At 43.8% G+C, this 18,450-nt stretch overlaps 1 protein-coding gene across 3 annotated transcripts in view; it reads left to right on the forward strand.

Annotated features, from left to right (window-relative positions):
- The window catches only part of ANAPC5 (anaphase promoting complex subunit 5), a 45,633-nt gene that overhangs the window by 13,269 nt on the left and 13,914 nt on the right, over nt 1–18,450 (forward strand). For 2 of the 3 annotated variants that reach the window (XM_032168483.2, XM_058425102.1), the window contains exons 6-11: nt 3,632–3,733; nt 5,297–5,487; nt 9,488–9,569; nt 10,276–10,365; nt 12,444–12,625; nt 13,720–13,855. In XM_032168483.2, the coding sequence (XP_032024374.1) occupies nt 3,632–3,733; nt 5,297–5,487; nt 9,488–9,569; nt 10,276–10,365; nt 12,444–12,625; nt 13,720–13,855 (783 nt within the window). The remainder of the gene's footprint in view (nt 1–3,631; nt 3,734–5,296; nt 5,488–9,487; nt 9,570–10,275; nt 10,366–12,443; nt 12,626–13,719; nt 13,856–18,450) is intronic. The other variant, XM_032168484.2, reaches the window with a different exon arrangement.

The raw sequence follows: 18,450 nt of genomic DNA on the forward strand, positions 1-18,450 counted from the left end.
AGTCCCAGCTACTTGGGAGGCTGAAGCAGAAGAATCGCTTGAACCCATGAGGCGGAGTTTGCGGTGAGCCAAGATTTCGCCACTGCACTTCAGCCTGGGTGACAGAACGAGACTCCTTCTCAAAAAGAAATAAAATTAAAATTCAAAAATTAAAAGGCAAATAACAAAGGTGTTCTTGGGCTCCAATACTTTGGGAAAAAGTATTTACAATAAATATGACAGTTAAAGTTTAGATTTTGGTTTTGGTTTAGAAATCATATTTTCAGGCTGGGCACGGTGGCTCATGCCTATAATCCCAGCACTTTGGGAGGCAGAGGCAGGTGGATCACCATGCTGGCCAGCATGGAGAAGTACTGTCTCTACCGAAAATACAAAAAATTAGCCAGATGTGATGGTGGATGCTTGTAATCCCAGCTACTTGGCATGCTGAGGCAGGAGAATCGCTTGAACCTGAGAGGTGGAGGTTGCAGTGAGCCAAGATTGTGCCACTGCACTCCAGCCTTGGCGACAGAGCAAGACTCTGTCTTAAAAAAAAAAAAAAAAAGAAATCATGTGTTTGACGATGAGACAAATTTTACAATATAAAATGAAAAGAACAGGAAATAAAGTTACCTATCATATTCTGATTTTGTTAAAAATATAATGTGTATATACACATATAAATTTGGAATACACCCTGTATTATAAACATATATTGTGATTTTGTTAAAAATATAATGTGTATGCACAACATATGTTTACAATACAGGGTATATTGTAAATTTATATAATGTGTATACACACATATTTTTAACAAAATCAGCATATGATATGTAACATATACACACATCCAGAACAAAGACTAGGATAATATACACTAAAGTATTAATAGTGTTATTTCTGGGTAGTGAGATTGCAGAAGATTTTTGTTTACTTCTGTAGGTTTTCTATATTTTTGGAATAATTTTTCCCCATACTACACCTACATAATAATTTTTTCTTTTCTTTTTTTTTTTTTTTTGAGACTGAGTCTTGCCCTGTCGCCCAGGCTAGAGTGCAGTGGTGTGATTTCGGCTCACTGTAACCTCTGCCTCCTGGGTTCAAGTGATTCTCCTGCCTCAGCCTCCCGAGTAGCTAGGATTACAGGTGTGTGCCACCACACCCGGCTAATGTTTTGTTTTGTTTTGTTTTACATTTTTTTAAATTAATTTTTTGCACACAAAACTAAACATTTTCTAAAAATACATACAAACAAAAAGATGTGTATCAAACATATTAGGAAGGTTGCACATGGGAAGACGGGGAATAGAAATGGGGAGTGGGAATTAAAGAAAATAAATGAGAGAGGGACTTTGTATGGATCAATGATAATAACTCAATCCTCTATTTGACAAAGAAGAAGGAGAAGGAAGAGGAAGAAAAAGAAAGTGGGATAAAGGATCAGAAAGGGAGGAAAATAGAAAAAATTAGAGTATGACTCCAGGGTAGACCTGTTTTGTTGTCGCTGGGTTGGTTGGTTGGTTTGTCTGTTGTATTTTTCATATGTTTCGCCATGTTGGCCAGGCTGGTCTCGAACTTCTAGCCCCAAGTGATCAACCCGCCTCGGCCTCCCAGAGTGCTGGGACTACAGGCATGAGCCACCACGTCCAGCCCCCACATTGCTTCTGGCCTCCGTGGTAGACCTCCCAGATGAGGCGACTGGGCAGAGACGCTCCTCACTTCCTAGACGGGGTGGTGGCCGGGCAGAGGGGCTCCTCACTTCCCAGACGGGGCGGCCAGGCAGAGGCGCTCCTCACTTCCCAGACGGGGCGGCCGGGCAGAGGCACTCCTCACTTCCCAGACGGGGCGGCCGGGCAGAGGCGCTCCTCACTTCCCAGACGGGGTGGCCGGGCAGAGGGGCTCCTCACTTCCCAGACGGGGCGGCCGGGCAGAGGCGCTCTTCACTTCTTCCCAGACGGGGCGGCTGGGCAGAAGCGCTCCTCACTTCTTCCCAGACGGGGCGGCCGGGCAGAGGTGCTCCTCACATCCCAGACGATGGTTGGCCAGGCAGAGACGCTCCTCACTTCCTAGACGGGGTGGCGGCTGGGCAGAGGAGCTCCTCACCTCCCAGACGGGGCGGCCAGGCAGAGGCGCTCCTCACATCCCAGACAATGGGCGGCCAGGCAGAGATGCTCCCCATCTCCCAGACGGGGCGGCGGTGGGGCAGAGGCTGCAATCCCAGCACCCTGGGAGGCCAAGGCAGGCGGCTGGGAGGTGGATGCTGCAGCGAGCCAAGACCACGCCACCGCACTCCAGCCCGGGCAACACCGAGCACCGAGTGAGCGAGACTCTGTCTGCAGTCCCAGCACCTCGGGAGGCCGAGGCGGGCAGAGCACTCGGGGTCAGGAGCTGGAGACCAGCCTGGCCAACATGGCGAAACCGCGCCTCTGGCCAAAGGAGAAAAAGCAGGCAGCGGTGGTGGCGCGCGCCGGCAATCCCAGGCAGCCTGCAGGCCGGGGCAGGAGAATCACGGGAGCCAGAGGCAGGGAGTCTGCAGCGAGCCGACTAGATTCCAGCCTGGGCCACAGAGGGAAGAAAAGAAAAGAAAAAAAAGAAAAGAAAGAAAGGAAAGGCTAATGTTTTGTATCTTTAGTAGAGACAGGGTTTCACTATGTTGGCCAGGCTGGTCTCCAACTCCTGACCTCATGATCTGCCCGCCTGGGCCTCCCAAAGTGCTGGGATTACAGGTGTGAGCCACCACACCTGGCCAATAATTTTCTATAATGACAAATTAACAATGGAATTAGAAATTATTTTTACTTAAAAAAATTTTTTAAATATTATTTTTAAATAGAGATGAGGTCTCAGTATATTGCCCAGGTTGTTCTTGAACTCCTGGGCTCAAGTGATACTCCTGCCTCGGCCTCTGCCTCCCAAAGTGTTGGGATTACAGGCATCAACCACCATACTCTGCCCTTAGAAATTACTTTACTTATAGAAAAACTCATCTAGGGAAAATTGGAGTTAAGTGTCTATAACCCAGTTAAATGTAAACATTTAATTTGTAGCTAACTTTCTACATATTTTATGTAATTGTTGCTGATATCATCCATATGAAACAAATAAGTAGGGCTGGGGCAAGGCACCTGGCTTCCATAAGGCCCCATACAGACACTGGAGATACAAGAAGCAAACACGTTACCTGCCTGGAAGGAGCTTACAGTCTGGGGTGGGGTCAGATTGGCAATTTTACTATAGTTTGATAGTGCTACAGGAAGGGTAAGTGCAGAGGGCTTATGGGAACATGGAGGGGCTTATAGGATCTCACCTTCATCTAGAAGGTGACAGAAGCAGGTGGCCCAGAGGATGAGCTAGGCGTGGGTGTGGGTTTGCTCAGCTTTGGGTAGTATATGGCTGGGGAGCGATGGGTGGGAGGCTTGGTGTTTCTGGAAGAGGAAACAGTGTTGTATATGGTCAAGAGGAGAGCATGTGGCAGGGTCCACCTTCAGTGTACCTAGAGTGAGGGAAGGCCAGCCAAGGCTGGCAAGATGAGGGGCCAGAGCCTGAAGGGACCCCTGTAGAAAAGAAAATAATCAGGTGATGCTAGTTAGTATATCTTTTCATATGTTTATTGACCCTGTCTTTCTACTTAGTTACCATTTTTAAATTTCAGGCTTCTTTGCTAAAGAATGATGAGACTAAGGCCCTCACTCCAGCTTCCTTGCAGAAGGAATTAAACAATTTGTTGAAATTTAATCCTGATTTTGCCGAAGCGGTAAGTCTTTCCCAGAATTTGTTGCTGTGTTGGAAAGGAATGACAAGGCTACTTTTTTTGTTTGTTTTTGGAAACAGAGTCTTACTCTGTTGCCAGGCTGGAGTGCAGTGGCATGATCTTGGCTCACTGCAACCTCCGACTCCCTGGTTCAAGTGATTCTCCTGCCTCAGCCTCCCGAGTAGCTGGAATTACAGTCACGTGCCACCGCGCCCAGCTAATTTTTGTATTTTTAGTAGAGACGGGGTTTCACCATGTTGGCCAGGATGGTCTTGATCTCCTGACCTCATGATCTGCCCGCCTCGGCCTCCCAAAGTGTTGGGATTACAGGCGTGAGCCACTGCGCCTGGCCAAGGCTACTTTTTATATTGAGTAGCTGTGCAAATGAGAATCAGCCCATTGGCCCAGTTTCTTGAAGGAAATCATGTTCTTGGCAGGCAAACAACTCGGTATAGGTTGCAAAGCTCCTCCCTCCCTCCCCAGGCCATAGGCGATTTCTTCAAACTCTTGATGTTCTCTTTCAGTCATCATCTCCCTGATGTTGTAAAGTTTGGACTGGAGATAATATACTAGACTGATACAAAAAACAGTGTTTGTTTGTTTGTTTTGGAGACTGAGTTTCGCTCTTGTTGCCCAGGCTGGAGTGCAGTGGTGCAATCTTGGCTCACTGCAACCTCCGCCTCCCGGGTTCTCAGTGATTCTCCTGCCTCAGCCTCTCCAGTAGCTGGGATTACAGGCACGTGCCACCATGCTCAGCTAATTTTTTGTATTTTTAGTAGAGACGGGGTTTCACCATGTTGGCCAGGCTGGTCTCAAACTCCTGACCTCAGGTAATCCACCCTCCTTGGCCTCCCAAAGTGCTGGGATTACAGGCATGAGCCATTGCGCTCAGCCTAAATGACAGTTTTGAGGCTGAAAAACTCTTTTCCTTTCTCTTCTTTTGTCAGTGTTTATTTTTAAAGTTCTAATAATTCCATTCCTTAATGGATTTTTTACTCGGAAAATTTTCTTAAATAGTATTTGGATTTTCCATCTGACTTTGTGTGTAGAAATATATCTATTTTGCTTCCTAGTAACTGAGATCTGCCTGTTAGGGAAGTTTCAGTCATTAAAAAAAAAATGAAAATAATTAACTTAGTAAACTAGTAAGTCTCAGTGTGTTTTAACTTGTACATTAATAAAACTTAATTTTATAATTTATATATGAATTCAGGTTTTAGGATCTTTAATTCTGAACTCTCAGTTTTCCTCAATATTTGAACTAGGTAAGGCCCAGTATTCTCATCTATCACTCATGTAACCAGTGGCATAGTGGAGTATATTTGAGATAAAACTGACACAAATACTAATGGAACTCCCATTTTTAATTTGTGGACTCCCTCTAGGGGGAATGTGTCTTGAAGCTGTTTTATTCTGCCTCTAGGGAGAAGATTACGCTGAACTATGACCATCTTATTAGAATGGTATGGGATACACTAGTGTTTGTAGCCAGTGGGACTCTCTGCAGTTGTCTTACACCAGAGATATTTACAACATTTAAAATACATTGATTATTTCTTGTTTTAGCATTATCTCAGCTACTTAAACAACCTCCGTGTCCAAGATGTTTTCAGTTCAACACACAGTCTCCTTCATTATTTTGATCGTCTGATTCTTACCGGAGCTGAAAGCAAAAGTAATGGGGAAGAGGGCTATGGCCGGAGCTTGAGATACGCCGCTCTGAATCTTGCCGCCCTGCACTGCCGCTTCGGTCACTAGTAAGTTTATAGACTTTCGTCCTTGCGCAAATTGAAGAAACTGATGACAATAAAAAATCTGCTATTTGGCTAGGGGTGGTGGCTCACGCCTGTAATCCCAGCACTTTGGGAGGCCAAGGCGGGTGGATCACGTGAGGTCAGGAGTTCAAGACCAGCCTGGCCAACATGGTGAAACCGCATCTCTACTAAAAATACAAAAATTAGCCAGGTGTGGTGGCAGGCGCCTGTAGTCCCAGCTACTCAGGAGGCTGAGGCAGGAGAATAGCTTGAACCTGGGAGGTGGAGGTTGCAGTGAGCTGAGACCACGCCATTGCACTCCAGCCTGGGCAACAAGAGTGAAACTCTGTCTCAAAAAAAAAGAAAAAATAAATAAAGATTTGCTATTTTGTGGAGAAAAGAAAAGGGAAAAGAAATGGAAGAAATGAATTCTCAAATGTTAATTGTGATGCATTCTTAAAAAATGTATTTTTAATGAAAACCTTCTGCCTAAATAGTCTGCCCCCTAGTGTCACTATGTAACATTGCCGTCTTAGTGCCTAGCCTCTTTCATTACTTCTAAGAACAACAGGCCGTTCAGTGAAAAGGAAATTAGGTCATTAGGCCAGAGAGTCCCTAAAGGATTTTTTGGAGGTAAAAATGGGGATGCAGAAGCTATTTTTAGTATTTCAAAAAGCCAGAAGGCAGTTGTACCTTTACTGGATGAAAGACTACATAGGCTTACTAAAAGTCACGTTTGCTTTCAGGTAGAATTCAGGCTGCTCAGTCAGGTGACACTGGTTTATACTGTTGCCTCAGTATGCCTCTGTTTTTAATGAATAGAAATAGGAAAATCGATCAATTATTTTTTAGTAAATAGAATTAAGTAGATAAAACAACTTTTAAAACATGGAGGCTATCTTGGAAATAATGAAATAATGTAAATAATGGTGAAAGGTGGGAAATTACTAATTCAAAGATCCCTTCACCCCTAACCTGCCCTGTGGCTTTTTACCAGTTGAGACAAGTGTGGTCTTTGCTATAGGCATCCTTCTATACAGACTATAGCATGTATTAATGGGAGCATAGTGTTCACAGTTCAATAATGGAGACTTCTATCCCTTTCTCTGTGTGTCAGGCAGCACCTAGGGAATTCTTTTTATTTCTGGTTGTCAGGTTTTTGTTTTTGTTTTTAAGAGACAAGGTCTCACTCAGTCACCCAGGCTGGAGTACAGTGGTGTGATCATAGCTAACTGTAACCTCAAACTCATGGGCTCAAGCAAGCAGTCCATCTCAGCCTCCTAGCTGTGACTACAGGCATGCACCACAATGCCCAGCTAATTTTTTTAAAAATTAGTTTTTGTAGAGATAGGATCTTGCTATGTTAACCAGGCTGGTCTCAAACTCCTGGCTTCAAGCAATCCTCCCACCTTGGCCTTCCAAAGTGCTGGGATTATAAGCATGAGCCACTGGACCCACCCAGTTGTGAGGTTTTAAAAGAGATGTAGACAAGCTGAAGCTTGTGTGGGGAACAGTCTCAGGGTGTTGAGACATTCAAAGCCATATCATATAAGTAATGTGGGAGGGATATGAGATGTTTAGCCTGGAAAAAAATGACTTATCCAAGCATGTGTTTGACATCTTCATGTAGTAAAAAGTCATGTGAAAAGAGCTTAGACTGATCGAGGGTATGGCCACAGGAGAAGATTGAGAGCTGGTAAGTAAGTGTAGGTTAAAGGAGAAAATATTTCTGCTCATTATAAGGAAACAGTTTCCCCTTATTGAACCCTCTGAGGAAGGTGTCAGTGGGGTGCTGAGGCCTAGACCAAAGATGTTATTAAGGGTATTCAAACATCGGATTGATGGTTGTACCCAAATATGTTTAAGGCTCCTCAAAACTCCATGATTTTTGCAACATTCCATGATATCTTGTAATAACTAACTTCTTTTGGTCTTCCCACATTTAATAACCTCTTGATCAGAGCCTTTCATTTTTTTTATGTACTCAAAAATAATAGAAATGCCATTTTTAATATTTACCAATAACCTATTTAACTTAGTAAGGAACTGCTTCCCCTGGGGGTTAGAAATTTGTACACAGCCTTCTGGATACAAATAATCTTTATTTAATTAATTAATTTATTTGTTTTTTGAGATGGAGTCTTGCTCTGTTGCCCAGGCTGGAGTGCAGTGGCTCGATCTCAACTCACTGCAACCTCGCCACCCAGGTTCAAGTAATTCTCCTGTCTCAGCGTCCGGAGTAGCTGGGACTACAGGTGCATGCCACCACACCCAGCTAATTTTTGTATTTTTAGTAGAGATGGGGTTTCACCATATTGGTCAGGATGGTCTCGAACTCCTGACCTCAGGTGATCCACCTGCCTCAGCCTCCCAAAGTGCTGGGATTACAGGCATGAGTCACTGCGCCTGGCCACAAATAATATTTTGATGAACAAAATTTCTTCTTTTTATTTTTAGAAATATAGAGACAAGGTTTCGCTATGTTGCCCAGGTAGTTCTTGAATGCCTGGTCTCAAGTGATCCTCCCACCTTGGCCTCCCAAAGTGCTGGGATTATAGGCATAAGCTACTGCACCCATCTCAGAATTTGTCTATGTTTACAATATTATCAATGGGTAGACAGCTAATTGCCACAATATAAACGAGGAGAGGTAGATTTTTATTAATGTGTACATTTTCCTTAATTCCTGATTTACTCAGGCCCAGGCTTCTTTGTTTCTGGTCCTGGATCTATGGGCCTGTGTAAATCTTTGTCACTTAGCTAAAAGGATTTCTTGAAAATCCTTGCAGTTGTTTATTGAGCATTTACTGTATACTAGGCACTATTATAGGTACTAGGGATACAGCAGTGACAAAGAAAAAAAACCCTGTTATAGAGCTTATATCAGGGGAAATAGGGAATAAACAATGCTAAGCATAGTTGTAATATCTCAGATAGTGATAGACCAGGATAAGAGGTTAGAAAGTGAAGGTGAAGTGCTCTTGTTTTCCTGAGTAACACTCTTACTCCAGATACATGCATAGGTCACTCAACTCCTTCAATTTGTAAATCTCTGGTTAAATAGAAAGGTAACAGATCAGCCCTCCTTGATCTCTGCCAACTTAATATTTGAACAGAGATTTAAAGGAAAAAATATAACAGAAGTGGGAATCCTCAAAATATTTTCTAAAACTAGCTTTGGGCTGGGCACCATAGCTCGTGTCTATAATCCCAGCACTTTGGGAGGCCAAAGAAGGAGGATCGCTTGAGGCCAGGAGTTGGAGACCAGCCTGGGGAACACAGTGAGACTTTATCTCCTTAAAAAAATTAGCTGGGCATGGTGATATGAGCCTGTAGTCCCAGTTACTTGGGAGGCTGAGGTGGGAGGATCGCCTGAGGCCAGGAGTTACCAGCCTGGGGAACATAGTGAGACTCTATCTATTTTTTAAAAGATTAGCCGACCAAGCATGGTGGTGAGTGCCTTAGTCCCAGCTACTCAGGAGGCTGAGGTCCATCGCCTGAGTCCAGGAATTCAAGACTGCAGTGAGCTAGGATTGTGCCACTGTATGCCAGCCTGGGTGACAGAGGGAGACCCTGTCTCTAAAAAACAAACAAAAAAGTGATTTTGAAAAAATGATAAAAGTAACAAATGCACATAGTAAGAAAAAAGGTCAAATAATGTAGGAAGGAATGCCATGAAAAGTAAAATATTATGTCCTCTCCTTGCCCTTCCCCTCAGCAGTGGACCTTTAAAATAAACATCTTAGGAGCAGAGATAAAAGCCTTTGCTTTATGCCCTTTTCGTAGCAATTCCCCTTAGAAGAGACATGTCCTACATTTCCACTGTCAGTGTTTTCTGCTGCTAGGGTTGGGGCACGCCTCTGAGAGAATAAGCCCAGAAATAGTTACAGCTTCCAACCCAGAGACCTGCATTTGGATGACTGTGTACAGATGACTTCCTGCTATGGTTGCTTATGCATGTTTGTGATTATTAATGGGATATTAATGTTTAGTCTGTCATTAGTCAACAGGCAGAGCTCGCCCTGCAGGAGGCAATTAGGATTGCCCAGGAGTCCAACGATCACGTGTGTCTCCAGCACTGTTTGGTGAGGCCATCCTCTGGTCTTGGGAGTTTTGTTCACGGGTTGAATCGGCCTTCACAAGGCCCCATTTGAATTGGGTTGTTTTGCAGTTGGAGCAGAGATCTTCAGCAGCAAAAGGAAACAAGTTAGGTGGTCGTGGGAATTCAGAAAGGGCAACCTATCTTTACTCATTTTTCTTAATTCATGACATCTGTTTTGCTTTTGGCATCTATCTGGTCTACAAAGTTTAATGCAACTTGGCATGAAAGAAGAGAAACCTTTATCACATTTAGCACTGGCATTAACAAAAGGTGTATGCTACACTTAGTAACTGGGTGAGATGTTGTCCTGTAATAGCAAAATCACCAGCGCAAGTGGAACACAGAAGCTATTTGACAAGCGCCTGAGAATCTTATTTCTCAATTAAAGGCCATATAGGAGCTTCATGCTTTTTTTCTGAAACACCTGCCACTCAGTGGCTGTCAGGTGAAGCAGAACAATGACTCATTTATTTCAGCCTGGTTTTAATGATGTTGATATGTTTGATAGGTCTCATTGAGATTCTTGATATTTCTTTTTATTTATTATCATTATACGATATTTCTTGAAAGAGTATTTGAGAGGATTCATTTTGTCTCTTTTAAATTCTTTCTTATGACCACATTGATATTTCACTAGAACATCAGCCATTGCCACTGTTATGATATATTTTGATGATTTCTCTTGCCAGAGCTGGCTTTATGTGCTGGGGCAGAAGAGATCCGATAGCTATGTTCTGCTGGAGCATTCTGTGAAGAAGGCAGTACATTTTGGGTTACCGGTAAGGCTCATCTTTCTGTGAGATTGTTTCCATAAATGGTCGAGCCTTTGTCTCTTTTTCTGCCCACCTCTGTCATTAACCAGCGATAGATTTAGAATGGGTTTCAAAGTGTGGTTTTATTCTTGGCAGTTTCGTATGACTTTAATTATTAATCAAACCACTAAATTCTGTGTGGTAGGTTTCTCTCTGTTCCCTGTATCCTAATAACATCTGTGGAAATTCCCTTTACCAATTTGATAAGAGATCATTGTTCAGTTTATTGAGCAACATTAATTTAGCACAGTCACTTAGAAAAATTTTAGCAAAGGCTTATTTTTAAACCAGGGATTGGTGAACTTTCCCAGCCCTTGGGCCAAATCTGGCTTTCTGCCTACTTAGGGACTTCAGGCTGAGTGGATTTTACATTTTTAAGTGATTGTGGGAAAAAAATCAACAACAGAGAAAAAATATGTGACAGAAACCAATGTGGCCTGAAAAATCGAAATTATTTACTCTCTGGCCCTTTATAGAGCAAGTTTGCTGATCCTTGTTTTAAACAATAAACAAAGCCAGGAACCAGTAAACCTGACAGGCAAATTTGTCCTTTCTCATTTTGATAGGGAAGGCCGTGAATTATAGTCCTCAATGACATACACAGAGGGGCATTGGAAAGGCTTATCTAGCCACGCGTGGTGGCTCACACCTGTAATCCCAGCACTTTGGGAGGCTGAGGTGGGTGGATCACCTGAGGTCAGGAGTTCGAGACTAGCCTGGCCAACATGGTGAAACCGCCTCTCTACTAAAAATACAAAATTAGCTGGGTGTGGTGGGACATGCCTGTGATCCCAGCTACTTAGGAGGCTGAGGCAGGAGAATCACTTGAACCTGGGAGGCGGAGATTGCAGTGAGCCGAGATTGCGCCATTGCACTCTAGCCTGGACAAGAATGAAATTCCATCTCAAAAAAAAAAAAAAAAAAGCACAAGCTTGGAGAACCTTATTCTCTCTCAGAAACACCTGTTGAAAACTAGACCATAGGCAGTGGGACTGCTTAAGCATTCTGTCTTATGAAGTTTGTGACAGACTTCAGTAAAAGGGAAAGTAATTACATGCAGTAATTTAATGTATACACTTTAAAATCGGCCTGGCGTGGTGGCTCACGCCTATAATCCCAGCACTTTGGGAGGCCGAGGCGGGTGGATCATGAGGTCAGGAGTTTGAGACCAGCCTGACCAGTATGGTGAAAGCTCGTCTCTACTAAAAATACAAAAATTAGCTGGGCGTGGTGGCGGGTGCCTGTAGTCCCATCCCAGCTACTCCAGAGGCTGAGGCAGAAGAATTGCTTGAACCTGGGAAGCAGAGGTTGCAGTGAGCCGAGATTGCAGCACTGCACTCCAGCCTGGGCGACAGAGCAAGACTCCGTCTCAAAAACAACCCTAAAACCAAAAAACAAATCTGTAGCTTGTCCATTGATTCACACTTGGGAAAGAAATTTATATGTACAGAATTGATTACAATGACAAAAGTGGCTCCTTGAAGTAAGTGTAGGCTTAACTACAATTTTTGCCATGAATTTAAGCTGGCATTTTTTAGTTGAGCTTTCATCCTTGAAGATGACACCAAAAGTTAATGACAAGATAATTTTGTTGCTCATGATAAGCATCCTGTTTTGATCTCCAATTACATATGTGCACAGCACTGTTTGACATCTATTATTTCATTGTAATCCTTACGATAATTCTTTATGATAGGTTTGATGCCCATTTTACAGATGAGGAAGCTGAGGCTTAGCTAAGAAGCTAAGTGACTGGCCCTAAGTCACACAGTAAGTAGCAGAGGCAGTGTTTAAGTCCAGGTCCATCTAATGCTAAAGCCCTGCTGGCTCTTTCCCGTGTACCCTCTGCCTCTCTCCCAGACCCAGTTTTTCAGGAACACATCTCGTATGGATCAGGGTTAAGGCCAGGTTATAGGTATTTTCCTTTTAAATAGTGCTGTCACTGTGCATGTGCTGAAATGTGAAATCCACCACATTTCTGAAGAGCAAAACAAATTCTGTCATGTAATCTCTATCTTGGGTCGTGGGTATATCTGTCCCCTTAGTACCTCGCCTCCCTGGGAATACAGTCCCTTGTTCAACAGAGAGCTTTTGCTGGGAAGACGGCAAACAAGCTGATGGATGCCCTAAAGGACTCTGACCTCCTGCACTGGAAACACAGCCTGTCAGAGCTCATCGACATCAGCATCGCACAGAAAACGGCCATCTGGAGGCTGTATGGCCGCAGGTAGGTCTCCCAAGGCCCTGGGGGTGTGAATTCTTTAGAGAGAAGCAGGAGCTAGCAAGCTGGTTCTGTGAAAGGCCATACATACGAGATTTACCTGCCTTGGATAGGTGTTGTTCCTGCAGGGGATTAGACAAAATGTTTTATAGTCTAAAACATTTTGTATTTTGCACAGACTGAAAAGTTTTTTCCCGTGCATGTTCCTTCTTACTCCTCCCAACCACTTTGTGAGGTAATGGGTGGGTGATCTCCATGCTGGGAGAGTAAACCAAGGTTCACACATCTGAGCTACCCGAGATCACAAACGCAGTTAACAAGTGACAGAGAAAGGACTCAAACCCACGTCATCTGACTCCAAGCACCGGGCTCCTCTGCTCTGTGACAGGAACCTTTCTTCCTATTTATAGGAGGCATGATCCATGGTTGCTCTAGTTGAGTGTCACCTGAACCCCAAAGCTATTGTGCAAAGAAAGTTGCTTTTCTGTTAACTGAGGTGTTTTCTGTGGAATATTTTCAGCTTCTTGTGTACTTTCACATTTAGCCACTTTTAGCCTGGAAGTAAACTTTGTTGCCGCATTTTAATCCTGGAGTTCTGTCGCTACCTCACCCCTCACTTAGACAATCTGTTTCTAGGAATTCAGTAATGAAAGGAAGTGCCTTTTTTACCAGTCTTGTTTTTGTATTTCAGATAATTTTTTGGCACGGTGTGCTCTGAAACAGCTGCAGACACTGGCCACTGCTTACATTGCCAGAGCAGCCTGTGCCAGGATGGCATCGGGTCTGAATTCACCCGTGAAAACTAATTAACATACTATGACTGCAGGGAACATGGGGTGGGGGCGGGGGGATCTGGGAGCACGCACTCCCAGCTGTGCCCTAACCACTACGTGTCTCCTCGCGCTGCACATCCAGGATGCTTTTCTGCTTTTCTTATCCTGAGGGCAAGGTTGCTGGCACTGGGAGGCAGCTACTCCCAAGAAAGCCAGAGCCTGTGAGGTGTTTGACTTTACACCTCCACTCAAGATAGCTGACGGGCATGGCCAAAGCGCAGCCAGGTCTGCTGCTGAAAGGAAATCCTGTTCCCTCTCCCCACCCAGCACCATGGCACTGCAACAGGCCCAGATGTTGCTGAGCATGAACAGCCTGGAGGCGGTGAATGCGGGCGTGCAGCAGAACAACACGGAGTCCTTTGCTGTCGCACTCTGCCACCTCGCAGAGCTACACGCGGAGCAGGTAGGCAGGTGGCCAGGCCCACGTGCTTCTGGGGCAATGGAGGCTCTACCGTTTCTTTCCTCTAGTGCTTGAGGAAAGCACTGGACACGTCTTGGGACAGGTCTGCTCGACACTGGCTGAAAGAGTGAAATCCCACCAGTGGAAGGGGACCAAGCATGGAGTCTGCAAAGTTGGTTGAATTTGGGGTCTTTTTTTTGGCATCAGTGAAGAGAATTGTAAGAGGTCAGCCAGTTTCATGTAACTGAGGAAATAAATAGGATTCTTTGACATTTAAGGTAGTAGAGGTTTGTGTGTTTTAGGAGAGAGGAGAGTATAATGGAAGTACAGATGAGATCATAATAACTAATGTTGGTTGTAAATTTGTTCTGTGCCAGTCCCTGTGCCTATTTTATGGGTACTGTCTCATAGAATCTACTTCATGGGCTCAGGTTTGTTGTTATCCCTATTTCACAGAACTAAAGACTGAGGTCCTGGGAGCTAAATCCTGTATCCAACACCCGTAAATGTCAGAGGCAGGTCTCCAACCGATACCTGGTTGACTCCGAAGAAGAGCAGTGGGAATGGGACATAATCTTGATGACTTACAGCCCAAGTAATTTGACGAGATTCTCTTTATAAGGGATCAATTAAAGTATCTCTTCTGCTACTGTAGGCTTTATCTTCCCTTTATTCAAAATATCTTCTTTCATGGGAAAGAGTCAGGGAAAGCTATTTTATCTAAAGCCCTCCATCTCAGTAAACACTGCCGTGGCAATCCAGATGTTTCCTTGATCATATTTTTCTCTTACTCTTTGTGATACCTGTTACTGTTAGATTGCATCATAACACTCAACATTCCCTAATTGCAGCCTAAAGATTTTTGGGTGGTTTCCACTCCTTTCAGAAGTCTAGAAATACTTCCCTATAGCAAACATGTTAGCATTTTACAGTCTCTTACATGGCTGTGTAAACTGAGGGGTGGATGGGCCCTGACTGATGGGTTCCATGGCGCCTTTGCCAGCTGATTTCTTCCCATGTCTAGGAAGCACTGCCCATGTTTTCTGAGGTCGAAAGGGCTGGCTGGTTGCCTTTCCCTGGGAATGTTGCAGGTCTGTCTCTCACTTGTTTCTTCTCTCTTCGTGGCACTGGCTCCTCCTTAACATCACTTCTCTTCCTTTCCTGGTGCCTTGGATAAGAGAAGCATCTGGTAATGAATGAGTCGGTGAACATACTGAAGTATTTAGTTTTTTTTTGAGACAGAGTCTCGCTCTGTTGCCCAGTCTGGAGTGCAGTGGCGTGATCTCAGCTCACTGCAACCTCCGCCTCTGGGGTTCAAGCAATTCTTGTTTCTCAGCCTCCCGAATAGCTGGGACTACAGGTGTACACCACCATGCCCAGCTAATTTTTGTATTTTTAATAGAGATGAGGTTTCACCATGTTGGCCAGGATAGTCTCGAACTCCTGGGCTCAGGTGATCCGCCTGCCTCAGCCTCCCAAAGTGCTAGGATTATAGATGTGAGCCACTGTGCCTGGCGAAATTATTTTTTTTTACTATTAGAATAGAAAACTTTTCAAAAACCTTAGTCTTGGTTCAATTCTTTTTTTTTTAATTTTAAATTTAATTTTATTTTTTTGAGAGGGAGTCTCACTCTTGTCACCCAGGCTGGAGTGCAATGGTGTGATCTCAGCTCACTGCTACCTCTGCCTCCTAGGTTCAAGCGATTCTCTTACCTCAGCCTCCCAAGTAGCTGGGATTACAGGTGTGTGCCACTACTCCCAGCTAATTTTTGTATTTTTTGTAGAGATGGGGTCTTAACCATGTTGGCCAAGCTGGTCTCAAACTCCTGACCTCAAATGATCCACCTGCCTCGGCCTCCCAAAGTGTTGGGATTATAGGCGTTAGCCACCGCACCCAGCCAATTTTTAATTTTTTTTGAGACAGGGTCTCGCTCTATCACCAGGGCTGGAATGTAGTGGTGCAATCACAGCAAACTGCAGCCTCAACCTTCTGGGTTTGAGCCCAAGTGATCCTCCCACCTCAGCCTCCTGAGTAGCTAAGACTACCGGAGCATGCTACCACACAGCTAATTAAAATATCTTTTTGTAGAGATGGAATCTCACTGTGTTGCCCAGGCCAGTCTCAAACTTCTGGGCTCAAGCATTCCTCCCACTTCAGCGTCACAGTGTTGGGATTACGACACCCAGCGTATTTTTTATTTTTTTAAGAGATGCGGTCTCACTGTTGCCCAGGATGGAGTGCGGTGGCACGATCATAGCTCACTGCAGCCTTGAACTCCACCTCAACCTGCCTAGTAGCTGGTACTACAGGTGCACACCACCTCACTCAGCTAATTATTTTAATTCTTGTTTCTTAGAGATGGAATCTTTCTATGTTGTGTTGCCCAGGCTGGTCTTGAACTCCTGGCCTCAAGTGATCTTCGTGCCTTGGCCTCCCAAAGTGTTGGAATTACAGGTGTGAGTCGCAGTGCCTTGTGGCTCAATTCTTTAGCCTTGTAACTTTGTTCAAGGCCATTTGTTAGAATTTTGTGTCTTTTTTTTTCTGGGAGTAAGACCCTAAAAAGTAACCATGCTCTTTGGGTCTATATTAATAATGCCATCTTCATCTCCCTTTCACCTCTAGGCTTATGTGAAAAACCTGCTGACCCAATCATTGTTTGGCTTCAACAGCCAGGGTGTGTTAGGAAGCCTTTTAGTACACAACTAGAAGGTAGCTGCCTTTTTTTTTTAAGTCAGTCCTTTACCCCTTTCTTCATCTTGCCTTAGATCTTTCTAGTTTTAGAACATCAACCATGTGGATATATATACTTACTGGGCTGATGACTGTCACATTTTTAATTAGACAAGTTAGACTCATACTTGTGAAATTAAGTTTGGCCAGCTGCAGAGAAGGCAGCTTTATCATGAGTCTCCAGTTACTCTTTTCTTTCTTTTGTATCTGCTTCTGAAACTTCCTCCAAGTAAATTGGATGGTGCACTTTGTTTTGTGGTATGGGAGTGATTGGGGTTTCAGTAAACCTATAAATAAGTTATGGGGCTCAGAACTGCTTTCTGAGCTTCCTCTTGCAACTCAGAGGAGGTAGAGTGAGTTCTTTTTCGAATATAACCATTCTCCTTTGCTCTTTCTGTGTAATTCTAGCTCATATTATATCACTCCTCTCTCAGTCTCAGGAATTGCAGGCCACGATGGGAATATTTTTGGGGGATACTGCAGGATCTATATCCCCATGCCCGACTCCCTGTGGCAGTCATGAAAATAATTGGCAAGACTGGCCAGTTAAAATCACGGGAATAATGATCTTTTATTGTAATTCTCTGTAATTTCTGCTTATTCACTTCAAATAAAATTCCACTTGTGGTCTGAGCTTCTATGTAGACAAAAAGTGCATTACCTCATGAAAGGATTGAGACAAATTGAAAAGATTTCAGGATCAATAAGATAAAACTCCCAGCTGGGTGCTGTTTATCTTTATACTTGTAATCCCAGCACTTTGGGAGGCTGAAGCAGGCGGATCACTTGAGCTCAGGAGTTTGAGACCAGCCTGTGCAACATGGCGAAACCCCGTCTCTACAAAATATACAAAAATTAGCTGGGTGTGGTGTGTGGTGGTGCACGCCTGTAGTTCCAGCTACTAGGGAGGCTGAGGTGGGAGGATTGCTTGAGCCTAGGAGGCAGAGGTTGCAATGAGCTGAGATTGCACCACTACACTCCAGCCTGGGCAGTAGAGCAAAACCTTGTCTCAAAAAAAAAGATAAACATCCCGACAATATAAGAGTATAAAAAAGCCATGAATGTACATTCAGAGAAAAAGCATGGCCCAAAAACATGAAAACATTTCAATCTAGTCATTGAAATTAAATTTAAAGCAGTTAAGTTACTACTTTCACCAATTATATAAGCAAAGATACTTCAGTATCAGAGGAGGAAAAGCACATAGAGTTCTGGTATGAAAGTACTTGGTACATTTCTATAGGGTAATATATCTCAGAGAACTTAAAAGTGCCTGTCATTTTTACTTCTAAGGTTTTTTGTTTGTTTGTTGTTTGTTTTTGTTTTTGAGGTGGAGTTTCACTCTGGGGCCAAGGCTGGAGTGCAGTGGCATGATCTCAGCTCACTGCAACCTCTGCCTCCTGGGTTCAAGCAATTCTCCTGCCTTTGCCTCTTGAGTAGATGGGATTACAGGCGCCCGCCACCGCGCCCGGCTTATTTTTTTGTACTTTTAGTCGAGACGGGGTTTCACCATGTTGGCCAGGCTGGTCTCAAACTCCTGGCCTCAAGTGATCTGCCCTCCTTGGCCTCCCAGAGTGCTGGGATTACAGGCATGAGCTACCGCACCCAGCCTACTTCTAAGGTTTTATGCTAAGGAAATAATTGGACAAGTATGCAAAGCTCTATGCACCAAGATACTCGTTGTAGCATTTTTTAAATGGAAAATATTAGAAATAACCAAAATATCAAAAACTAGATTATTTTCATGTACCATAATTGATTTTCCCGATAAAATACTATGATGATATAGATTTGTATTTATTGACATTGAAAGATTTATTAATTCAACAAATATTCATTGGATGCTTACCATGTGGTAAACAGTGTT

Source organism: Hylobates moloch, unplaced genomic scaffold (assembly GCF_009828535.3).
Source record: "Hylobates moloch isolate HMO894 unplaced genomic scaffold, HMol_V3 SCAFFOLD_12, whole genome shotgun sequence".
NCBI lineage: Eukaryota > Metazoa > Chordata > Mammalia > Primates > Hylobatidae > Hylobates > Hylobates moloch.